The following is a 26,746-nucleotide window of genomic DNA, read 5'->3' as shown; positions in this document are numbered from 1 at the left end:
ATTCACAGGGTCAAAGTAAGTTTGGGTCTTTGGTATTTAAAATAAAAAAAATATCTCCTGTCAAAACATAGGTATATTTTATACCACATTTTATACTAAATCTAATTATCGTTCGAGAAACGCTAATAATTATTTATAAGAGGTATTTACATTTGTATCTATTTCCTAAACTGTTTTTACATATAGAAAAATATTTTGACACTTTAAAAATATGTATGTACCATTCAAACAAGTTTCAAGTATTTACTTCATAAGATTATAAATGTATTTTAAGATCGAAAGGCTTGGAACTACATGCGAGAACATAGTTATATTAAATGTATATTCCGTATTAATTGTATCTTCGGCTATGCATATTACAACAATAATATAATGATTATACAATAAAAATATCAATCAAAAATTTGCTGACGAATACAAAGTTATAAATATTCTTGCGTAGTAAGTACTCCCATCTTAGAACATTATTTTATATTATACATTTGATACAGTCTTAACAGTTTACAAGTAGTTTTTGGATAATTGAACACAATTTCACTTTTTTCTGCTGGCATTCTCTGTGAGAAAAAGAATTTATAAAAAAAACTCAAAACAATGTGAGAATGATCTTTTGAATGTCAAAGTGAGAACAATATCATATGTACAGATAACTTAGAAAAATATTTTGTCATACATATCAATTTATCAATAATTAGTACTTATAATATTTCAAAAGTACCATGAAGTAAATGCTGATTTTTTATTTTTCTTTTGTTTGAAGGATTATTCATGTTTATACCATCATATATCATACTAGTGATTAAGGCTCCCTTACATCTGCTTCTTCTTTAAGTCGCAACTCAGAACATGGTTCAATCGGTCGTTCTTGAATATTGATATTGTTTTAATAAGAAAAAAGAAAGAGGAAACATAAGTAAATTTTTAATATTATTAACTACAATGAAGTCCTCCTTCTAATGCTTAAATTGTGATCGTCCAGATATTATTTTCAATATAGACTGTAGAAGTCTGAGCCATGTATATGTACAATAGGCTGTATAATGCTCTAGTTATATGTACGCTGTTACTCCATGATTCACAACAATGCCATTTAGCGCATGGATATCCCTTTTACGCTACGTCGCTACGAACAATAAATATATAGAATAGTGGTAGCACTGTGAATTTTGTAACACGATATGCAACTACATGCTGATCGCAAATTTGCACCATAAGTAAATCGGTCCACAAAAGTTTAAATGTAGGTTATTTATTTATGTATGTGGGCACTAAAACAGCAGGTCTGGCTGTAACCTGGGCGTGACACGCGGTAGAGTACGCACCGTTCACGCAGTTCCGCCCAAAGCAGCACGACAGACTGCTCCATTCGCGGGATCCGAGGGTATCTATGCAAGATTTCCCCACTTCAAAATAGTTCTGGTTATAACCACAGTCGATAGATAGTTCGTATTCAGCGACGCAGCAGGGGCCGGCAGTAGCGCGGCGGCGGGCGCTAGAACTTGAGCGAGAAGCCGGGCGCCACGTTGAGCGAGCGCGCCTGCACGTGGAAGCCGAGCGCCTCGTCCGAGTCGGCGCGCGCGAACTGCGCGTACGCCGCGCCGCCCGCCGGCGGCTTGGGGCTGTGCGTCGTGCGCCGGTTGCCCTCCGACTTGGCGGGCCACGTGGGGAACATCGCCGGGTCGATCGCCACCGGGTTCTCCTGCAAATATTGTCATATTATATACATTATAAAGACAGACAAACTACGCCAATGACATAAATATTTGACAACAATATTCCTATACAAGCACAGAGACTATAAATATAGTAATAAATAGGATAGCTTTATAGAGTATAAAAATTGTAGAAGCTTACTTGCATTCCTCTAGAGACCACAATAAGAAATGTAGATTCTTGAAACATAAAATAGCTTATCTACTTGTATATTAACTTCTATTATTGTTATACCTTGAGACTTGTATACTACTGACATGCAAAATTCCGTTACAATATAGAATTTTTTTACACATCACAAACACCAGACTCCATCTGATATCGCATCAAGAAACCCCTACAATCCATTCCACGCACCTTAAAGTATGCATGCTCGAGCGCGGCGTCAGCGGACAGGCGTCGCACGGGGTTGTACGTGAGGAAGCCCTGCAGCAGCGCGAGGCCGCTCTCCGAGAGCAGGTCGGCGCCGACGCGCTGCCGCAGCCCGCCAGGCGGGTGCTCCGCGAACGTCATCTTCTGCACCGCCGGCAGCTCCTTGTAGCCCGGCCACAGTAGTTCGGACGGCGTGCCGAGGTCCTGCAATGGGCAATGACTTGTTACGAAACTAGATAAATAAAAGTAAATAATTTAACTATGATTGAGAGCCACAAAAAAACATCGAAAAAGTTTTAAATATAACCGAAACGCCAAATGAGACAAATTTTATGCATGCAATTGAAAATATATCTCACCTTAAATATTCTATTCAACTGATCGACTTCTGATTTTCCAGGAAATAGTGGATTCATTGTAACAAACTCTGCAAATATGCATCCAACACTCCACATATCGATAGGTGTGGAGTATTCCTTACAGCACAGCAATAGCTCTGGAGCGCGGTACCAAAGCGTGACCACTATGGGTGTGTACTGGCGAAGCGGTGACCCATACTCCCGGGCCAAACCGAAATCTCCCACCTAAAAAAATAATAATAATTATATTTATTTCTCCTTAGTTTATAATTATTTCACGAGATATTAAATTGTGAAAACAAAAATTATACCTTCAATATTCCTTTGTGTGAAAGCAACAGATTACTTGTCTTCAGGTCTCTGTGTAGGATCCAGTTATCATGCAAATGGTGAACTGCTTTTAGTAACTGTGTCATCAAACATTTCACCTCACCTGAAAATATTAAATACTTATTCAAATGCAATGATGACTATGAACTATGGTATTTAATGTTGCAACTACTATGAAAACCGAATATGTCCGTAATTCAATGCTGATTATACGTGGACGATTGGCTCAAATAAGTATAATAATAAATTGAACCTAATTTAAAATTATTCCTACCTTTTAATGGCTTCTAATTATTGCGATATAACTCTATTTAAAATACTTTAAAACACTTTTTTACCTGGTAGAAACACCTGTTTCTTGTTCCTCATTGTTTCCATGAGACTCTTCAAATCGTGTTCGACATAATCCATGACAATGAATATTTTGTCCATATTCGAACCGACTACTATTTCCCTCACGGTGACGATGTTGGGATGCTGGCCCTAAAACAATACAATAGCGTTCTACCAATTAGTACACATAAAGAACTAAAGCTAAACTCCTTCCATTGTGAAGACCCTTGCACCTTATTTCTGGTCCAAATAAAGAGCAATTTAAAACAATATTCCAAATTTTCAATGAATAGAATGTAGTTCTACTTTTGCAAATTGGCCGGTAGACCTGTATCGTATTCTTATTAATATTTCTAATAGTTCGTTTGGAAAACTGATGGCTTGCCATACAGGTTTTACTATATACAAACATATCACACAGCTCTGTCTGTATAATAATTATATTAATGTCTGCATTGGCAAATAGTAACATGAGATGAATTCATAATTTTCATTCATTTTCCGCACATTCAAACAGTTATGAAACATTAAATAACTTATAAACAGTGCGCAAAATCATAGTTTATCATATTGTCATATCTTATCTTTACAAAAAATGAAAACATCGTAAAAACAAAATGATTTATAAGAAGGATCTCTATAATTATAACTACTATTGCGCATTATTTATGAGTAGTTGATTGTAAAACTCTTTGACTTCAACTAAATATTCGAAACTATATCCTGCGTTTGAAATATGGTTTTGCTACCCAATTGCAAGTGTGCATGTTCCAAGGTTGGTTATTTGTAAAATCTGAATGTATATATAAACACAGTGACAGCTAGCAACACAGAAAAACACAAATTACAATTGGAATGTAATACAAACATTTGGATAGTGAAAATGAACATTATTAATACAAATTATTAAAATTTTTAATTCATTGGTGAAAACAATTAATGTATTTATATATATAAGATGAAATTCAAGGGTGTGATTGGTATGTAAAATTTTTTAAGGCAGAATCAGATTCTTCTATAATAAACACATGTGTTAAATGTTGAAATAAGTCTAGAATCGCTTGCAATTGAATTAATGCATATTATTTTGTTCCTTAACTCACATCTTAATCCGTATACATAAAATATTAAATTCGGTAATTAAACGTGTATCCGTCGGATAGTAGAAGCATGATATTTTTTGCAGAATGGCTAATCCGAAACCAAAAATAAAAGAGATTTACAAAATATTATATGTACATATATAACAAAATCCGATGGATTACGAAGGGACAGCTGCCAATTAAAATATGATAAATATGTGACCCTTATACTTGTGAGTTTTCTCATCAATTTAGTAGGTAGAGAAAATATTCAATAGTGCCTTGCAGGCCTTGTCTGCATTTTTTTTTTTCTTTGGATATGGCTGTGTGGTCCGGGAGCTAGCCAGCAATAAATTCCATGACCAATTTCGTTTAGACTTAAAAATAGAACAATGTTTAAGAAAAATGTATCATTAACCATAGTGACCATTAGCTGCTTCATCTACTAACATCTACCGTTGGTGGTTTGAATAGCCGACTTCTGACAGATTTCAAGTCGGAGGAAGTGCTAGGGGATTTTTACCGTATTTCTAAGGCAATTCCATTGCTAAACCCAGTTAACGGATCTTCAGCTGACGGTCACATGCTTAATAATACAATTATCTCAAGTATTGTAAAAATTAACAGCCCAAAAAATGAGTGACGAAACTTTTGCGTGACTCACGAACCAATAAGTCGCTTGTCTGCGCGGCCATGGCTTTAAATGGAGTTTCATTGAGAAATTGAGTATATCGTTAATGTTAATAATAAAAATAAAGACAATATAGCCAGTAGAAGCACTTAAACTAAAACTTTAGTTATTATTACCATAAACTTCTTATATATAAATAATTATTTCTAAAAACACAATAAGTAGGTAGTTAAATTATTTAAGACAATCCACAAAACAACTATGTTACTAACGAGTATAAAACATTAATTTTACTCTATGATAGTAATATACATATTACGCATTTATGGATGGTCTTAAAAGTGTAATAAAGATTGATTCTATATATACACAAGACAACAATGAGAACATTAACTTATTATCTACTTTAAACTCTAACGTATCAACTTAAAGTAATAATCATAAATTTCGTAAATAATAAATAGTAAATACCATCAGATTTTACAAATAACTCAAGACAAAACAATATGGAGCGTAAAACATATGCATATAGAATTTCATTGATATTATTTATTCATTAGAGGTTGAAATTAATGAAATTCTATTGTTCAATAAATGAAATCTCGTCTATGCTTTATTGGAGTATTTTAGCACTAATATTTGCTGTCGAAGTTATTGTTTAAAAAAGCCAGTTCAAATATCGATCGTAATTCTGATATGGCAATACAAACTCGGAATTTAGTTAGATATAATTTAGCTTATAAACAATTGTTTACAAAATGCAACATAAAGTAGAAATAATGGCTCACATTCAATTAGTATATTTTTTTTTAATTAAAATAACTTTCTTACATATGGAAGTAAAAGAAAGTCATTCTCATTAACTCATTACTCAATATAATTTTTTTTATAATTCATGTTAAAATGATGCCAGATTTTAGTATTTTCACTATTTATTAGTTCTAAGTAAACGGGGATAAGTTCACGTTAATATCACGTAATATTATTTTGTGTAAACTATATCTATCGCTACACATTACCAAAGTCCTCCCCGTTGTCTGTCAGTTTGACGCGATCTCAAAAACTACTGTACCCATTTTCATTGTTTTCAGCAATAGATAGAGGAAGAGTACTCGGGGAAGCTTTTCATGAATAATTTGTTAAGTTTTAGACAATACGGGCGAAGGGTGGGGGGGGGGCAGCTCATACAATATATATTGAAATAACTTTCTGATACAAGTTTCTACAAAAAAGGAGAATCTAAAGAAAGTGATATAACAACCTCTATCGAAAGATCTTTTATCCAGTTAATGTTTTAATTTAGGTGTCATAGCAATACCTGTGGCAATACCAATTGTAGACTATTGTTGTTATAAATTGCTACAATAAACAGACTTAAATCTTAAGTCAATTGGATACAAGTTAGAAAGTACATTATAAATAATGTCAAATATAAGAAAACAAACAGTGAAAACCACTTGTAGTGTGTAAGCAAATTAATAACTGGTTAAAATAATATTTATTTTGAAAAATATGTATCGGTTACTACAAGCATGAAGCTATTCATATTAACTGCGCCCTAAACATCTAGCAAATACCGTTAAAATGACTTTAAGCATGCTTACTGAGTCATATATCATTTAATTTTTTTTTTATTTAAAGATAACAATCAGTGTCGAAAAAATAAGTAAGATTGGACTTTAGGTCGATTCCTTGGCTTCGTTATTATAATTTTCAGAGCACAGAAAGGTGGAAGGTGTTGCCTATGTATGCATGTGAATTCAGGACTAATATAATATAACTATATATGATATACTATTTATTACAAGTTGTTCTGGCAAACGCTGTTCTGCCTGATACTCCAGTCAGTCAAGACAGTCAATTCACAATAATTCCAAAAGTTTTCAAACTTCGGTCAAGTGAATGGTACATTGGGACGACAATAAATCTCATTTTGCAACCTTCTCCGCAGTACGGAACATTGTTAAAATTGCAATTAATTTATTTTTTGCTGTATGGTCGTGAAAAAATTTCCAAAAGTTCTGCAAACTTGGGGAAATTTTCGATATAATATTTCATATCACGTATTAAATTTGCAACCAATATCAGTGTACGGAACATCTCTTGATATTGAATATTATTTTTTTTTTTTAATAAACTGAATAAATGTAATTAATTTGTAAATGCATCAGTATAGATGTTTTCGAAGTTTGCAACCAAGTTCCAAAACTTTTGTAATTATTTCGAGACCACCTTACTCGAAAAAATGACCACGAATTAAAAAGAATTATAAATAAACATGTTCCGGTCAACGAAAAAGGTTGCAAATTTAATTTATACAACCGTTCGGTATATATTTAAGATATCTGTGTCAAGTTTGCAGAACTTTTGAAATTTTTTTCACGACCATACAGCAAAAACTAATTTAATTGCAATTTTAACAATGTTCCGTACACTTAGATTGGTTGCAAATTTAATACGTGATATGAAATATTATATCGAAAACTTCCCCAAGTTTGCAGGACTTTTGGAATTTTTTTCACGACCATACAGCAAAAAAAATCATTTAATTGCAATTTTACCAATGTTCCGGACTGCGGACAAGGTTGCAAAATGAGATTTATTGTCGTCCCAATGTACCATTCACTTGACGGAAGTTTGAAAACTTTTGGAATTATTGTTAAATTTTCGATTTCGAATGTCAATTCTGACCGATGTTTTACTCTTATCATTTAAGGTTATGAAAAATTGATGTCCGAATCTGACTGAATACGGTATACGAAAAAAAAAAAATCAAACACCGCGAAATGAAAATTTTATAAGAAGATATATAGGAAGATAGAAGAACAATCCATCGAGTTAGAATAAAAATTACCAGGCACATATTTTATCTAACGGTGCAGTTACATCAAACGAGGGAATGCTCATTCTATTCAAATTATTTTAGTGTAAACAGACGTAGAGCATTCTTTCGTTGTTCTTAGGCGTTCGAAAAGACTACGCAATGTTCTAATACTGAATGACACTGAATACGAAATGAAGAATGCTCTTGCTCTATGTTCGTTTGATGTAAATACACCGATAAATACATGTCTAATCATATCCAGTGCCAGTTGTAACTAAGAGATAACTTCTAATTGTTCGGTAATCGTTTCTTCGTGCAATTTAAAAAAGATTCGTTTCATTAAATCAGAAATTTTTAGCAAGAACATTAAGAATAAGAATAAAGGAGAAGTATTTAGTAAGAAATAGATTATGTCATTAAATGAACAAGATTTAAATGTTACATAATCGGGGGTAATAATTAATAATAATGGAGAAAGAAAAGAACAAGTAAACTTAATGATAACTGGATTTACATACCCAAGATCATTGGGTAAATTCAAAAATTTAATTAAATTTAATATATATTCGGCGTTTACCCATTCACACCTAGGTCTCTTCAACACAGAATGGGTAATGGTGTTGCGATTTTTTTTACTACCGCTTGAATATGCAAACTAGTAAAGCATAATGGATCTTCAGATAAAATATTTTCAAAGAACCAGTTTTCTGGGCCATCATAACCATACTAATATTATAAATGCGAAAGTAACTCTGTCTGTCTGTCTGTAACTCAATCACGCCTTAACTACTAAACCAATTTGCATGAAATTTGTTGTAGAGATATTTTGATACCCGAGAAAGGACATAGGCTGCTTTTTATCCCGGGAAATAGGATAGGTTTTATCCCGGAAATCCCACGGGAACTATGCGGGTTATTCTTGGAATGCGGGCGAAGCTGCGGGTGGAAAGCTAGTAATTAATATATCAGAATTAAAGTCATCTTAACGGCAACGGTTTAAACCCATCTATTATTTATTTGACAAGCAAGACAAAACTGCTGTGACATTTTTAGTCGCAAATACAAATAAATAAAAAATAAATTTATAATTTTTATATGTTGATTTTATTTATAACTAGCGGTGTGCCCCGGCTTAGCTCGTGGTTTAGTTTACGTATTCACGGAATATTAAAAAAAAAACAAAGAATTCGAAATCGGTTCAAGCGTTCTCGGATTTTGCGCTTAGCAACACATTCGGTGCTTCATTTTTATTATATAAATTATAATAATAGGAACAGTTCAATATAAAGCTTAATATTTGCAACATTTCTTACGAGTAAACGCCGAGTACAAATTAAGTTTGCATGAATTTTCAAATGATACCCATACCAGAATGATACCTTGGTTAATATTAACTTAAGCCAGATAAACCTAAGTTTATTTTTCTAAGTCTATATTATTGTGTGCATCTACAAGGGTTTCCCATCATTTGTATGTGCAAAACTGGCAAAATGTGATAAACTATTTACAAAATCTACTGGCTAAGAAATTAATATTAAACATAAATGTTATCTTATATTGTCATCATAATATTCTACAATTAACTACAAGGTAATATGTGAAAATTTGTGAAGTTTTACACATATTTGTGAATAAGAATAAATCACTGGCTTAACAGATTTTGATGAAATTTCAGATAATTTTTTTTTTTTTTAATATAATAGTTATGTAAACTAGTAGTGAGAGAAAATTAAAATAGACGATACCTTACCCTTTAGTCAATTAAATTGCAAATGAAATAAATACCTAATTAATGATCTATGAAGTTTTATCTTGCCATTGAAATGTGATCAGTGTAAATCACTTAAGAGTAATTTCGGTGTCATGCAGTCAATACCTTATTGAGGTTCCGTACAATACTGTCTGTTATTTTACACACAATTTATATTACAGTTACCTTAATTAATGTCGAGATGTGATGCTTCATTTCACTTGTAAAAGTTTGTATTGCCATTTCAGAAAACCGTCGATATTTGATAGAAATATGGGTAATGGTAGGAAAAATTACTTTTCAAAAACAGTAAATTTGTAGGAGTAGAGAATATTGGAAGATTTTCCCCTGGAATAAATCCCTTATAAGATACTTAGGCCCGCCCGTGTATCGAAGTTGTTAACCCTTGCAATTGGGTCACACCTCTAGCACAACCCTCTTCAGGTAAGAGGTGCCGGGCCTGTAGGAATAAAATACATTGCATTAATAAAGTGAATAACACACGTGAGCCATCGAGTGCGTTTCCGCGCGGCTCAAACTTACAAGCTAAAGCTAAAACGGACATTACATTGAAAGATATACCTTTAAACAGTGAGTAATGTTGCATTACGATGGCCCAAGTGAGCTTATAATTATTAATAAATTGAGATTGTGATCCTACCTTGAGTAATGTGTTGATTTCCCTTAGTGATGTGATAGGGAATCCTTCTTTTTCCTTTTCCATTTTGAGCCGTTTCAGGGCTACAATCTCATCAGTGGTTTTGTCTCTAGCTCTATAGACAACTCCATATGTGCCTTCTTCAATTCTATTTAAACATTGAAACTCTTCAACTGATCTACACCCCTATAAAATATTTTTAGTTAATAACCATGTAAGCATTATTTTACTATATGTTTCTGTTTAGTTACAGTTATAAAGTAAAATTTATCAAAATAAATGTAACTTACTGACATTTCCATCTGATGATTATCATTATTTATAACTAATAATAGTTAAGTTCCCGTTAAATAATATTAATGATAACTAAATCACAATTGTGAAAATATAATTTTGTCATGGTAAATTTCTTAAGAGTAAATATTGTCTTATTACAAAATATAATTTAATTACCTGAAGGGCAGGGAAGTAGGGTGGCAATGAATTGATGGCCTCCTCTTTGAGTCTCTGACTTTCATCATCCTCGGTGGGTTTGACTTCTTCTACTGGAGTTTTCCCATTTTCATCAGGTGGCGGTGGGGAAAATGAATGGGACCTACTCCTACTTTTTGATCTAGATTGTGACCTGATAAAAAATTGCCAATTAGAATTTGGTATACAATCAAGGTTTCTCAAGCCAATCAACAAGGCAAGACAATTCATTTTAGTATTAAATAAGTTCTAAGAAATAGCCATAGTTTCCTCAAAACAATTGTGCTAAGAAAAGCCTACAATAATTTCCCTTATGACCTCAACCAATTTTGTTAAAATAAAATTTACCTTCTAGTTTCATGTGATGAGGGGCTTGCATGGATTGATTTTGGAGATGGTGATTTTGATTTTGTACGATCTTTGGCCACTTTTTCATTCATAACACTATCTTGTACTTCCTCCTCTGATTTTGCGTCAGATTCTGAATCAGTAGAAGTACTCCCATCTTCTGTATCCGTATTGGAATGTTCACCTATAAATATTCATAATAATTATTAAAAATGTTTTAAAATTTATAGAGTAGTACTTAGAAATAGCATATTAAGTAATGAAGGTGCAATACCTGACATTTAACTTCTATAATTTAGAGAATTCAAAATCGAGCTATAAATGCAAAATAAATCCAAATTTAACCATAAAAAATAAAACAAGAATTACCTTCTTCAGGTTCAGAGTGAGTGTCACTCTTCATTTCAACATCACTAGCGTCAGAAACTTCTACAACTGAATCCCCATAGCTTGGTGAGTGCATTGTCTTGTTCTTTTTAGTTCTGCCTTCATCTGGGCTAACGGAGCGCTTCTTGCCTCGTCGACGACGGTCTTCGCGACGCGCCTCTAATTCAGTTCGCGATTCATGTTTTCTTTTAACCATTTCTCTTTCTACAAAAGACAAAATACTTGTTACTAAAATAGTATATGAAAAGCATTAAAATAACTCTATTACTATACTACTCTTACTACGAAATTTTCTTTAACTAACAATACATTTTTCTAATTAAATTTTGTATTCAAAAACTTGAATGCTAAATGCATATCTTGAAAAATTATCTAATTACTGATCTGTATACAATTTTACACTGATTAGGTACAATAATTAATTATCTTAGTTGTGGTGCAAATTATATAATAAGCTAATCCTATACGAACATCTTTCTATTTTTAGTAAACTGTATAAACTATATATTGTTCTCTGACACAATAAAATGATCTTATAAATAAAAGTTTACCTGCTTCTATCAATCTGTTTTTTCGTTCTAAATGTTGTTTATCTAGAGATGAGTGTCTACTGGAATCAGACCTAACTTCTTTGTCATAATCAGAGTGTTTTTTAGTATCTTGTGTTTGAAGTTCTTTTGTCAACCTTTTACTTAATATTCTGCTCCTTAAATCTTCTAATTCCTTATCTCCAGAAGTTTTATCTCTATTTTCTTTTTCATTATTTTGAGAACCTCTAGTTTCTTCAGCCAGCATTTGTAACCTAGCATTTATTTGTAACCTCTGTGACGTACTTTCAAGCTTTTCTGCCTCAATATGCTTCCTTTCAGCTTCAGTGTACTTATACTGCCTATCTCTATTAACATATAAATCACGATCCCTTTGGACATCTTTTTCTTTGTATGCCTCTTTACTTCTATAAGCTTCCCTTTGTCTACCTAAATCTCTATATGCATTATCTCTATAAACTTCTCTCTCTCTATAGTGCTCTCTTTCCCTATAGGGATCTTTTTCCCTATAAACTTCTTTTTCTCTATATACTTCCTTATCTCTTATTTCTCGTTCCCTATACATTTCCTTTTCTCGTATGTCTTTATTATCGCGGTATACTTCCTTTTCCCTGTAGTATTGTTTATCTCTGTAGTAGTCCTTAGGTACATCATCACGCTCAATGGGTTTACCAACCTCACGTTTTGGTTTTTCCATCTTATCCCGGTCCCTGTTGAAAAAAGTCAATTATGTTGTACATCCCCAGACCACTGAGTCAGACCTTAAATTAATATTCAAAATTAATAATAAGATAAGTATACAATATAGATGAAACAATATATTAGTCGCTACATAAAAAAATACTAACCTATAGAGATGCTTTTTCTCTTTTCTCGTAGTTTCTTTGTACCTTTCTTTGCCAGAACGTTTGTGACTCCTTTTGTCTCGATGCGACCGAATAACCGCTTGAGGCGGCTTAATTATCAAAGAATCAGCGTTATCGCGGTCCTCGTCAGACAAACTAGTAAAAAAGAAATAAAGAACGTTAAACAGTCTGTAAATATCACATTGAAATATGGATGAATATGTACATATTCATAACCTGACAAATCTATGAACATGAATGAATGAAATGGTAATGGAATATGTAACATATAGAATACATAACTTTATAAGAACTACTAACCTGAAATCCATTTCGTCCTGAATTGGACTTCGTGCTAATTCTCCGTCTTCACTTTGATCATCTTCGTAATTGCTCATGATTCGTCGAATCTATGTAGTATGAACACTTTGTGTCCTTTTGAATGTTTCAATTATCAATTAACAATATAAACAAACCACACTATACACCATAAAATAAATAAAAAATAAAACTGAATAATAATAAGCACTTTGAAATTGTATTACTTTAAAACATGCAGCTATCAAATCACATATTTCGACGCCATCTTAACAAAATGGTTAACGGAAGTTAAACCAGGGGGAGGACAGTTGCCTTGTAATGACATTTGTCGAAGATAGAGGCGCCATCTCTACGTTGAATCCAAACGCCACGGACCAATTAGTTTCTTAAATAACTGTAGATGGCACTACATTAACGAGTTATAAAATAACAGTATTTTTGTTATTTTCCAAAAAAATTATATCATCATATATAAATTTTGAGAATTTTTTACATCCAAAAAAGGTAATTAAATAAATCTTTTTTAAATATTTTTTATCTAAAACTAAATATTTAGTTTGGTAACACTCCCATGTGTCAACAAATTCAAGCTTATTTTTTTAAGTCACAAAATGGCGGCTACTACTTGCTTGTGCGCATGTTTGTAGATTTCTCGTTCCATTTTGTAAATTTTCGTGTGTGAATACCAAGTGTAAGTGCGTCGAGTCGAGCTTTCCTCCTCCGCCTTCCTATTGCGTTTTTCGCGTCGAAAATCTTTTTCATCTTGTATATTTTTTGTGATAGAGACACTCTGTGCGTTAACTTTAGTTAAAATGCCGAAAAGGTGTATTTTGGGCTGTCCCTACTATGGTAAGTACCTATATATATCTCTATACTCCATATCATATAACACATGAGTAACTTAGTTCTGAACCTAGAACCTCGAACTGGATCTATCTATTTCATATAAAGTTGTATAATCACTTCACGCTCGTCCCGAGGGAACTATTTCTACTACCAATATAAAATAAAGCTTATGATGACACTCATAAAATAATGTGACTCTTTCTAAGTAAAAATGGCCTGAGGAGCCTGAATGTTCTCTCAAATATCCTGTAATTTTAAGTGGCTTTTATACATTTAATTCAATATGTAGTGCATGATGTGCTTACCTGTAAAAGATTGATACACCTGCCACGATTTGATTGATTGTAGCCCATAATTGTCTTAGTGTACTCAATTGTTGGTAAGCCAAATAAATAAATAAAAACAACAACCATGCGGACAATGTCGCGGGCACATTTTATGATTACAATATTTGGCTTCCACGCAGACAAACTAGTTCCAAATACAGATATAGATAAGCATGATAAAATCCTATAATATATATTAATATTATAAAGCTGGGGAATTTATTTGAAAGCTTTCAGTGTTCGATACCTAGTCTATTTATTGATTGAAAGATTTAGTTAGTTCCTGAGATTTGCGCTTTGTTTGTTATTGTGCATAGTCACTGTTGTGTGATTACTGTAAATGTCATGATCCTTTATTAGAAGTATAATATACCCTTTTCATGATATAATAAATTTTATAAATAAAGTTTGACTAACTATTGTTTTATTTTTTTCAGATTTTGCAATGCATCGTTTCCCAGATGCAAAAAAATTCCCTGAGAGATTGAAAACTTGGGTTAATCTTGTTGGAGGAAGACTTGAAACATTGTCAGATATTGAATATTACAAGAAACAGGTTATTTGTGACATACATTTCTGTGAAACTTACAGAAATCGAAATAATCGGTTGAACGCATTGGCAGTTCCAACACTTCATCTGCCTGGTAAGCCTTTTAATTTTGACTCATGTTGAATTTATTTAATTAATTGTGGTGTTTAATGTTGGAGTTGGATTTGAAACCACCTTTAACTTACAGACAAGATTTATAATGTATAACCAAGAGTACTTCTTAAGTCATTGGCATCAATGTTTCCTTCACTATTCACATCATCGTATCCCATACCTGGATAAAATATAGCCTAAGTTCACCGGCAATAGTGTAGCTTCCCAACGGTGAAATATTTTTTAAATCAGTCAAGTATTTTCGGAGCCTATTCAATCCAAACAAACTATCAAATCTTTACTTTTTATAATATTAGTATCAATACCATACAAATCATGTTGTGGCACATTAGCTAATAGAGTAATTGTAATAAATTTCAGGCCTAAATTTGAGTCAAATCACATCGGGACAAGCTTCAACTTCCACACAACATAATTTAGAACCTACTTTAATACAGCAGGAAAATTCAGGTAAATATTTGAAATGTTTTAAACTATAATATTGTGATTTTGATTTTATATTTAACACAGTCACCAATTACATTCCAGTTAAAAATTACAATAATTGCTTGTTAAATAATTTTATCATCTGTTTTAATTTAATTGAAATAATATATTTTCAGAACCATCTGTGAGCCATGCTACTTCAGAACAACCATCACCATCATTACACAACCTGCTGCCTTCAACATCGCAACCTATAGCTGCAGGTAATGGCAGTGTTTATCATCTACTAATGAACAAGTTGTCTTAATTTATATGTCTGTTTGTTCATGCATGATCACAACATAACCATCAGTCTGATAAATAATACCTCGAGATTTACAGAAGCTTTAAAAACTCAAAATAAATTGTCAAAATATTGTGTACTAGCTATTTCCTGCAGTTTCACCCGCGTCCCGGACCAATATCTTCTCGTACCTATTTTTACAAAATAAAAGTAGCCTAAGTTATGCTTTATTACATCAGCTACCTGCCAATAAAAGTGCCCGTCAAAATCGGTCCCTCCGTTTTAGAGATTAGCCAGGACAAACAGATAGACAAAAATTGTAATAAATGTTATTATGGTGTTTGTACCATATCATATGCATGTTGTAAAAAACGGTTATTTCAATATTACAAACAGACATTCCAATTTTATATAGGTGTATGTGTGTATAAAAGATTTATAGATATAGATGTATATATAATAATAATAAGGGGTATGAGTGAAATAGAAATGTATAATCATATATTATTCAAATTTCAGATCCATCTCAAACATTTTCTTTGGTGAACAACATGATGATGGAACATAATTACAGTGCTATTAGCAGGCCTAGAAGAAAAACTGTGAAAGGTATTAATTAATTTTATTATATATCAATGGTTAATAGTCAATAATTAATATCTACAAAAATGAAATTTCACAAGATGTGGCTTTCGTGTGTGTTTTCGGCTTTTTCCTTTTCTATACATATGTTTTTAATTTTTATTCTAAAAATATAGTTGTTGGACCTATGATAAAACATTATAGATGGCATAGCCGTGGGACAACCTGTATATTATTTACTAGCTGTTCCTTGCGGTTTTACCCGCGTTACGTTAGGTTTTTGGTTACTGCCTCGCTCCCGTGAGACATAGCGTGATATTATATAGCCTATGTTACTCAGGGATAATGTAGCTTTAAAATGGTGAAAGAATTTTTAAAATCGATCCAGTAGTTTTTGAGCCTAGTCATTACAATCAAACAAACAAACATAGTTTTCCTCTTTATAATATTAGTATAGATAAACATATTTTATCATACAATGTTTTTCAAGGCTTAAGTGGTTCGCGGCTATACTACACAATTTCTAAATTGAGCATTTTTCCACAGATCCAGCAGCTCCACTGCGCACGAAGATTAAGCAACTGCAAACTGATATTATGCGTTTGCGGAAGAAGGGGGAGTCTTTCAAGGCAAGATTAAAAAGCGCTGAAGACTATTCAAACAATACCCTGTTCAAGCATTTCGCTAATAATTTTAAGAAACCCGCACGACTCTTTTTAAGTATGCAATTGCAGGCTGCAAAAAATCCAAAAGGGCGTCGTTTCACGACGGAAGAGAAAATATTAGCGCTTTCGCTTTATAAGAAAAGCCCGAAATCGTATTCATTGTTAAATAAATATTTTACTCTGCCATCGGCTAAATCAATGAAGCGCCTTCTGGGATCCATTAAAATAAATGCTGGGATAAACCCCATTGTTTTTGAAAAAATAAAAAAAACACTTAGTGAAAAAAACGAAAATGATCGTTTGTGCTCATTAATGTTTGACGAAATGTCCTTGACTCCGCAAGTGAACTACAACTGTCAAAAAGATAGTTTCGAAGGCTTCGCGTTTAATAAACTGGGCCATTTTGCGGACCACGCGCTTGTCTTCATGATTAAAGGTGTTAAACAGAATTTCAAGCAGCCCATAGCCTATTACTTTACATCTAGGCTGAATAAGACCGAATTAAAAAATATAATAACTACGGTCATACAATATGCTCAAGACTCTGGTCTAATCATTGTGAATACAGTGTGTGATCAGAGCACCGTAAATGTTGGTGCAATCACTGAGCTTGTAACTGAAACGAAAGCTAAATATTTGAGACGTGGTAAGGAATGGCGTTACGACCATATGTCTATAGATAGAAAAAAAATTGTACCATTGTTTGATGTACCCCATTTAATAAAGGGAATAAGAAATAATTTATTAAATAAAGATTTAGTGTATACATCGAACAATGTGCAAAAAACTGTGAAATGGGAGTATTTCCAAAAACTATATGCGGCAGACAAATCTTATGGGGAATTACGCCTATTAGACAAACTCACAGAAGAACACATAAATCCCGAAAAAATTAATAAAATGAGGGTAAAAACAGCAACACAACTTTTCAGCCATAGTGTTGCTGTAGCAACTGAACATTTGTCTGCTAGAGGAGATCTCCCAGAAAGCTGTAAGCAATTAATTGATATAACGCTATTATTCGATAATTTGTTCGACAGTCTTAACGTCAGTACCTTACACGTTCCCAATGGGAAAAAATATAAAGGGCCTATAAAAAGGCACTCGCCTCACCACGAGCTGTGGATAAAAGCAAAAATTATTTTAAAAACAATCAAATTTACTTACATAAAATCGACCGGAAACAAATCTCGATTGATCGAAACAAACATACCATCTATAACAAATTTGATTAAAACTATTGAAGGTATGGAGGCTATTTGGAATATTGTATCCCAAAGATACGGATTTGATGCACTTTTAACAAGAAATTTTAATCAGGATCCGGTCGAAAATTTCTTTGGGAATATCAGAAGCTATGGGGCAAGAAATAATGCACCTAATTCGGTAGCTTTTGAAGGTGCTTTTAAGGCACTACTGTTAAATAATTATAGTTCCCCTCATTCAGGCAGAGCAAACTGCGAGGAAGACTCTAACAAATGTCTTCAAACATTAGAGTTTTTTTTAACAGAAAAGTCAACGCCCCATGCTTTTGATGCTCCCAAAGAAAACGAGGCCATCAAGTATAATGAAAATGTTTTAAATGTTAGTAGAGAAAGTGATGCAGGCCAAAGAAATTATGTATGTGGCTGGGTCCTGTCGAAATGTTTAAAAAATATTGTAAAAAATTGTAAAAACTGCAGACAAAACCTAATAGATCATGGGGACAATCATGGTAGAAATAAATTCATTAGAGCCAAAGAATACGCTAACAAGAAATGGTTATGTTACCCAAGTGAAGAGTTAGAAAATAGCTTTCATGATCTTCAAAATATAGCAACAGGATATTTAAAAAATAATGTACCGAAACATAACATTAAAAGAAATATCAAATTGTTAGCAGATGTGATGGTTGAATATCCTTTTAACTGCACCACGCATATTGAAAAATTAAAAGAATATTTTATAAACGTTACTCTTAATGTTTTATTATATAGCTGGTGTAGATCGATCAATCGAATTTTGTCCGGAAAGTTAAATTATGTAGGTGACGATGAAACTAAAATAGCTGCTCAAAAATATTATGACAAACATAAATGTTATAAAAATAAAAAGTAATATTGTGTTAACACTGCCTTTTATTTGTATAAACCTTTTTAACTCCCGATTTATAAAACTCTATGTTGTAAGTAACGAAATGAAATAACTGCACTTCAAAACAACTGAATGCTCCTTACAGAAAATAAAGTGCAGAATTAATTTCATTTCGTTATTTATAACATAGAAATTACAATAAAAAATATTTTGAAGCGGCCATATTGCCGCCGCCGTAGTTTGGAAACAAGTTTCAGATGGCGTTGACTGTCAAACAGTCTGCCCAAAAATGCTCAAAGAGGGCTCTCTTTACCCTATATATTATAATACTCTTTGAGTTAAACGCTAGAATCAAGTCAGGTATGCCAACATAACAAATTAATTATCTATGGCAATAAAGTTACTTCCGTTATGTCGCCTCTACACATAGGCCAGTGCATTCGCCAACGCGCTGGCATGGCGGTGCGCTTGCAAACGCGCTTGTGAGTAATCCACACATTGGGAGGTCGTTCAGTATGGTTTGTTTCGAGACAATGTGCGGACGTGTGTGCGGACGGATTCAAAATTGATGTAACAAACAAAGAAATAAACACACTTTCACATTTATAATACAAATAATAATAAAGTAGGATGCTCTTTGTGAACATTGTGAGGAAAATGGCATGTCCAAGAACCTTATTTATTTGGCACTTTTAATACATACAACATTTTAAAGTGAAACTTTTATTACATCGTCTCAAACTTTTTGGTCTGTGTAGCGCATGTCGCGTGACGTACGATAATTATCGTACAAATACGATAATTATCGTAAGTTTCACTTTTACCGTGGTTTCATAAAACCACACAACATTTTTTTATTTTTATGGTACTTATTTTTTGGGTTCCACAGGCAGTTTTCACTCTGATAGAGCTCAATAAATTTAAATGTTTCCTCATTACTCATATTGTTCGCCATTTTGTCAAGTTAGGTGTTAATTCGCCGCAAGAAAAAAACGTGCACTCCTGATCGCTGCTACAGTCAAACTGATGGCGCGGCCCATGTGTGGATGGTGCGCCAAGCTTGCGACAAGTGTCCTTTGATGTTGCCGAAACCGCGCGGCAAGCTCGCAAGCGCGCTGGCCAACGTTCAAATACCTACCACCAACGCGCGAACACCCGTTCTACACATAGACCAGTGCATGTGCCAACGCGCTTGTCAACGCGTTGGCCTATGTGTAGTGCCGGCATTACAAATATAATTTTAAACTTATAAAAGACTTATCCCACTTATAATTTAGTCTTCGGTTTTAGTACCTAGTTACAGTACCTTTTCCCATAATTAACATAAATTTTCTTGATAATGATAAGAACTATCATGAATATGCCGTTTCTCGCCGAATCAAACAATATATTTTGAAACATTCATCCGAAGAAGAAGAGACCGACACAAAGTTACTTTCGATGAATATAATACTAGTAAAGAACCACAGAGCAAGTAATATAGTAGTAAAGAACTGGTATTATAGCTGGTATAGTACATATATAGGACTAGAATGAATTATTATAATACCGCGAATTTAGTAGTCAGCCCATAATGACTACTAAATTCCTAGTATTCTGAAAGGGAAAAACCCATCCAATGTCTTAAAAAAGCAGTTATGTCAAAATTGAAATCTTAAAGTCAATTTGTCAAAACGCAAAAATAACATGTATGAAAAGTCAAAATACAAAATATAATATGGTCATGATTTCCATGTTTTTTGATTTTCAATAATTAGTATCAAAAATACAACTTTTATGGTTCTGTGTTCATTATTAATATTTAATATGCAATTAAGCTAAAAGTGCAAGTAATGAATATATTGTTATATTGTCCTTGAATGAAGAATATTATGATAACAGTTGTCGATACTATTATTTTCATGAATTTATTAACTTTGGCTTATTATGAGTAACATTATAATCTAATAATAAAATGGTAAGATTCTTTCATTACACATTAGCGAGCTCTTATTAATAAAAAATTAAAAAACATTATGATTACCTCACAGAACAGTAAGATATTAAATACCCTTGCTAGCGCAATAGAAAATAAAGACGAGGAACTTAAAAAAAGGAAAGAAACTGCAAAGCAATTCCTACATGAGCTTCTAGGCTGCATTGAAAACTGCCAAAATCGTTTTGGAGGAAAGTCTGAACTTGCTACAGAAGACGATATAAGGTATAACATTTTTAAGATCTCTGTCAACAGACATTAAATATGTAACATAATTCTAGTCTTTGGTAATTATATGTTGTATGTGTATATTCTGATATGATTTATAATGCATAATATTAGGTATTAGTTATACTAAAACCTTCTTCTCGAATCACTCTAACTATAAATAACCGCATCAAAATCCATTGCGTAGTTTTAAAGATTTAACCATACATAGGGTCATCGGGACAGAGAACATGGCTTTGTTTTATATTGTCGGGTATGCAATTATTTAGAACACTATAAAACAAAATACAAATTGTAAATTTTATGTAACATGCATTACTTAAAAAAATGACCTTCCAATATTACACTATATTAAAATAATGTTAACATATAAATTTATAATGTTAACATGTAAATGTTGCAGGGAAATTATATAATTTGTGATTTATAAATGATATTGTCAGTAAAAATATCACAATTTTTTATTACAGAATACTACATCTTTGTGAAAAATGGGAAAAGGTTCTTAGCCACGGATTGAAGACTAGTTTATCAAATTACACCATTCAGAATTTTGTGTCAGCTGGATTAAATTTTACATTTAATATTGTGAATGTTGGTAAGTCAATATTTATAATTGATCTATACTGCTATACATATTGGGTATATTATTAGATATGTATACAGTATAGTATTTATTTTATTGAAGTATTTAATTAATTAGGTTACATATTATGTATTTGAATAACTTTTTCTGCATTTGAATGAATGAATGAAAAATTCATTATTGTAAACCATAAGTGATATGATCATTTTATGGAACATCATCATCATCATCATCAGCCCATATACGTTCCCACTGCTGGGACACGGGCCTCCTATGAGGGTACAGGCCATAATCCACCGCGCTGGCCAAGTGCGTGTTGGCGGATGACACATGTCGTCGAACTTTTTAATTCTTCGACATGTCGGTTTCCTCACGATGTTTTCCTTCACCGTTCGAGCAGTGGTGATGGTACAACATGCGCAGATAAATTGAAAAATCAATTTATTTCCTACGCGCTCGCCTGGTCTCGAACCACGGACTTATCGATTCGAAGTCTAAGGTCTCACCACTGAGCCACCACTGCTCTGCACCATTTTATGGAACAGGTAGTGGATAAATAATTGTCATTATTATAATAGCTTATAACAATTAATCATATTGATATGATTAAGATATACCAATTATTTAAACAAAAAAATTGAGAATTGAATGTCATGGCTTTTTTGTAATTTTAAACGATTTATCCTTTCATTACCTTAAAAATGAATCATATTATTTTTCATCTTCTAGGAAATTCACTATGGAGCTATTGTTGTCTGCACTTAACGAAGCACGAAAAAGAGCGATTTAAAATTTTGTCCAACATTAACACACCTCTGGGATATTTTAGAGCATTTCTTAGAGCTTCTTTGAATGAGCGTTCCTTGGACAGGTACATATTTGAATCTGTAAAGTATCTATCTTTTACAATTTTTTTAAATCTAAGGTTTGGTTAATAATTATTTTATGTATATTGTCTCTTAGGTATTTACAAAGCTGGATTTCACACGGTCTTTTAGTAGAGTATTATGATGAAGGAGCTATTGTTAGAAGTCCTGAAGCTAAGCTCCTGCCTAATACGGCTGCAGGTAAAGTTAAAAAGTTAAAAAGTTAAAAAAAAAAAAAATAAATAAATAATAATCGTAACAACGCATGGGAAAAAAAATAATCAATGTATATACTTCACATTTTGTTGCAGGCTTATCAACTGTTTTGTTTGCGTTATCAATAGATAGGGCGGAGTTGAATGACTCTCAGCATGCTAGCCAAACGAACAAGGCAGAATTAGTTATACCGCTTCCTACTCCGATCAAATCAGCTAACAATTCCAAACGAAAACCCCTTAGACAAGTTATATCTTTTGACAAAACAGAACATAAAAATAGTACAAAGGGAGGAAAGCCTTTGGAACCCGTTGATAGCGTATCAGAAGCGTCATGGAACAGCGCTCCAGCTACGTGCTTAAATTCGCCAGACCCTAAAATAACATCGCCTATTGCATCCACAAGTGAGCCCACTAGTTCAGACTGTAGGACTGGTATAAGGCATTTCTTCCCCGACAGCGTCAAATCTCTTGACAGCCCTTTCCAAATACTGTCCAAATTATCTGAAAGCGCAAAAGAAATATTCACAAGCTCTTCCAGTATTGAAAAGAATAATTTGCGAGACGATGCGTCCGATTTAAGTGTCAATTGTTTGAAAATATATGAGAGTGATAGTGAAGAAGTAGCTGGTAGTATAGATGGTAGCACATCTTGTTTAGAACTTTGCTTTACAGAAGATGAAAGTGTGCCCGATGAAAAGACACTAGATTCGGTTTTAGAATGTAGAGAAAAAGAATTCATTAATTTGCAACAAAAGTTCAATCAAATTGAACAAACTAATAAAGATAAGATTCAGAAATTGGAAAAGGTTGTACTAGATCTAAGCAAGTAGGTATTCCAAGCAAATGTATACTTATTGTAATATGGAATCTGATAGTATATTTATTGCACTTGTTTTGATGTCATAATATGGTTTTCAGAGAAAATGATAGGCTGAAGGACCAGTTAAGAAATTATATGTCTGCTGTGGAAATGGGAAAGGCATTGAAATCAAGCAATGGCCATGACGAAGAGGTAACACAATATGAACGAAAACTTGTTCAGGTTAGTAAAGGTATCATTACGGAAGTTTTCTTTAATAATATTAAATTGTAAGCAACTTACTGCGACAGACGGACGGACCTTTAATGATATACCTACAGGCGTAGGATAGCGTTTTTTTTGTCCATACAGATTCATAGAAATGAGGATATTGCGTTTATTGAGTTGTCCATGTTGTTGTAAATCTTTTGTTTTGTAAAAACATCACAGATAAGATTAGATTAATAACTATAACATAGAATTGTTTTCTTAAAATAGTCATACTTATCGTGAAATCGTAACTACAATATCTCACGTACAGGTAGCTGAAATGCACGCGGAATTGATGGAATTTAATCAACATTTACAACGACGACTTCAAGATTTAGAAAATTCTGGTCTGGAAATATTAGAATGTCCAGAATCTAATGTGAAAGTGTACATTCCCAGTGCGTTCTTAGTCGGAAAGAAACCAAATTCCTATCATGTTTATCAGGTAATAATAACTTATTCATTATTACGCCGTAAATATTATACCTAGTGGTAGTCAATTATTTGTTTATCTTTATTTTCATTTATTTTTTCAGATATTCTTAAAGGTGGGACAGGAAGAATGGAATGTGTATCATAGATACGCGAAGTTCTATGAAATGCATACGCAACTCAAAAAGTGTCATCCAGATATTGCTAATTATAAATTCCCTCCCAAAAAAACGCTGAGAAAGAGAGTGAGTACATACTGTAACAAATTTAGAAATAATAATATAAATATATATGGCGCGCGGTGTGTCCCCTAAGACACATAAAACTGAAAGGATAGAATAAATTCGATTACTCAGGCGGGTCACGAGTGGCTGAGTTGGTTAGGCATCCGCCCCGGAATGGCGCGAAGGATGCGGGTTCGAGTCCCGCCTCGTGATCGAATTTTTTCTATTCTTTATAAATTTATATTTATAAAGCTTTTGTATGCCATAAATAAACCAAAAAATATAAACTCAATAATAATATAACAATTAAAACATACCTACCTTATTTATGAAGATGTTAATTTTTAATACTTCTTTCCCGAAATATATGTTTTATTTTATATTTGAAGCATTGCACTTGCTGGCTTTGACTAAGTTCGCTCCGGTTTAACTGATAAAAAAAATAGTGATAGATAAAATAGTTGAGTATTTTAAACGTTTAATACGTTCCCTTCCAGAACAAAGTATTAAACACATTTCCATAAGAAAAGACTTCTTAATAAATTGTTTCGTTACAGGACGCGAAGGTGGTAGAACAACGTCGCATATCGCTACAAGCGTACCTGCGACACGTGGTGCTCGTGTTACCGGAACTGCGGGAGTGCACGAGCCGCACTCAACTCGTCACTTTATTGCCTTTTCTAGGGTATGTTTGACATTTTTTTTTATTATTTAAGACTATCCGTTCGACCGGGTTGATAATATAAAATATATAGACAAATATATGGACCATATCGCTATGTTAGAGCGTACCTGTATAATCTTTGAAATCTGCAATTTTCAAACAGAAGTAAAACAGAATTGTTTACCTTCTGCTGCTGCTTCTCAAGTATTAATAATTTCTTGAAAACTCCGTATCAATTATCATCCACTCTTCTTTTACTATGAAACATACAACAGCTTATCTCTGCAGCCATACGGCACATAAATAAATAAATCGTTTATTAAAAAACAGTTCGTTTTCAGTACATCGTCAACAGTCAAGGAAAATGGACTCCACAATCCACTAGCTCGCCAACATTCCAATGACTCCGTGTCTACTTATGATCCACTATGATATGTGTATGGAGTATTGACTTGACAATACTTTTGACGGCTACGCAACGGCTATGTTAGATTTCTTAAAAAGAATCCAAGTTGATTAGCCATAAATAACGATTATAGAATACCTATTCAGAATAGCAGAGGTTGGGCTGCTGATGCAATATGATAAACGAACGACTTTCTGAATCAGACATTGTGGTTTCAATGTAGTTTTATGCGTATGTTGAGTAATAACCACTTGTAAAAGTCTATGTGAAATGTATTTTAGCTAAAAGTATTTTAGAGTAACATGTAGTACACATTTTCATACGGCAATAACTATCATTATATTTGATACTCTTATAAGAAGCGTAGGATTTCGCTCAGAAATATTCGCACGGATCTGAATACGCGACTTCACGTAGTATAAGAAAAGAAACGGTATGATAATAATTATTCGTTTTATTAAATAATGCTGAAACATGATTTCTGCATCATTACTTCCACTTTTTTCCAATGAATGTTATGTTTAATTTAATTTAATTTGTAACAATTTTGTTATATAGATAAATGTACAGTGCTTGAGATATTAGAACAATTTCTAATTTTAATTTAAAATCAAACCCATTGTTTATAGGTACTTATTATGAAAAATGTACAATTCATGACATATTTGTAATTTTTAACATGTATATTATATTAATTGAAAAGTAATTCTAAACAGATAATTTTCTGTGATGTAATTTAATTCCTGACACAAGTACCTAAATATGGTTTTAAAGAAGATATCTATTTATATAAAAACTGTGATAAAATAAAACGTCATTCAATGAAATTTCATTGCTGTAAAGAAATATTTATTTTAGCGTAATCCTAGTCCTAAACCCGAATGTATTGTATGCACGTTGTTAATGATTTTATTATTTTAACTAATTAATATTTTTAAGCTTTTCAGGTTAATTGTTGTTGTTAAAAGTTAATCAGAGAAAAACCTTAATCAGTACAATTTATTATCATCATATCACATATTAACTGGTACTAAACGATAGCCTTAAATTAGCTTTAGTATCTTATAAGTTATCGTAAAAACAAATAAACTGTAATAAATTATTTTTCTTAAATCAAATTCCAAACTTAAAATTTTAGACATGTTAATATGATGGCAATATATTATTTTAAATGTTGTAAAATGTATTAACTACTGTATTTCTACTAGTAGCCAAAAACTCTAAATAAATACAAATAAATA

General features: G+C 32.7%; 2 protein-coding genes across 3 annotated transcripts; one reads left to right on the top strand and one right to left on the bottom strand.

The window, feature by feature from the left end:
- Positions 1 to 55: 55 nt before the first annotated feature.
- LOC123691315 (cyclin-dependent kinase 11B) lies at positions 56 to 13,242 on the bottom strand. Of its 2 annotated transcripts, XM_045635645.1 has the most exons (12): positions 12,973 to 13,242; positions 12,655 to 12,807; positions 11,810 to 12,516; positions 11,241 to 11,462; positions 10,872 to 11,055; positions 10,506 to 10,677; positions 10,056 to 10,238; positions 3,113 to 3,257; positions 2,756 to 2,877; positions 2,445 to 2,669; positions 2,071 to 2,289; positions 56 to 1,699 (listed from the first exon to the last, which is right to left on the bottom strand). In XM_045635645.1, exons 1-12 carry the CDS (start codon positions 13,047 to 13,049, stop codon positions 1,493 to 1,495), a joined length of 2,616 nt encoding a protein of 871 aa, XP_045491601.1. In that variant the 5' UTR covers positions 13,050 to 13,242; the 3' UTR covers positions 56 to 1,492. The 2 variants fall into 2 exon arrangements, with proteins under 2 accessions (XP_045491601.1, XP_045491602.1); XM_045635646.1 differs by lacking the exon at positions 12,973 to 13,242 and having other exon boundaries at positions 11,810 to 12,567; positions 12,655 to 12,792.
- A 7,275-nt stretch (positions 13,243 to 20,517) lies between these two features.
- LOC123691293 (sorting nexin-29-like) lies at positions 20,518 to 26,746 on the top strand. The gene is made up of 11 exons (XM_045635612.1): positions 20,518 to 20,794; positions 20,868 to 21,037; positions 21,511 to 21,638; positions 22,356 to 22,497; positions 22,590 to 22,693; positions 22,804 to 23,536; positions 23,629 to 23,752; positions 24,051 to 24,224; positions 24,316 to 24,456; positions 24,993 to 25,120; positions 25,441 to 26,746. Exons 1-11 carry the CDS (start codon positions 20,792 to 20,794, stop codon positions 25,529 to 25,531), a joined length of 1,938 nt encoding a protein of 645 aa, XP_045491568.1. The 5' UTR covers positions 20,518 to 20,791; the 3' UTR covers positions 25,532 to 26,746.

This window comes from Colias croceus, chromosome 4 (genome assembly GCF_905220415.1).
Source record: "Colias croceus chromosome 4, ilColCroc2.1".
Classification (NCBI taxonomy): domain Eukaryota; kingdom Metazoa; phylum Arthropoda; class Insecta; order Lepidoptera; family Pieridae; genus Colias; species Colias croceus.
This window is presented reverse-complemented; position numbering and strand designations above follow the sequence as displayed.

Excerpts from the sequence above, each read along its gene's own strand:
- LOC123691315 (XM_045635645.1), bottom strand. The coding sequence starts at position 13,049 with ATGAGCAATTACGAAGATGATCAAAGTGAAGACGGAGAATTAGCACGA. Across the intron at positions 12,808-12,972 it reads CAGGACGAAATGGATTTCAG|TTTGTCTGACGAGGACCGCG; the intron begins GTTAGTAGTTCT and ends CTTTTTTACTAG. Across the intron at positions 2,290-2,444 it reads AGTTGAATAGAATATTTAAG|GACCTCGGCACGCCGTCCGA; the intron begins GTGAGATATATT and ends TGCCCATTGCAG.
- LOC123691293 (XM_045635612.1), top strand. Across the intron at positions 24,457-24,992 it reads AAAAAACGCTGAGAAAGAGA|GACGCGAAGGTGGTAGAACA; the intron begins GTGAGTACATAC and ends GTTTCGTTACAG. Across the intron at positions 25,121-25,440 it reads ACTTTATTGCCTTTTCTAGG|TACATCGTCAACAGTCAAGG; the intron begins GTATGTTTGACA and ends GTTCGTTTTCAG.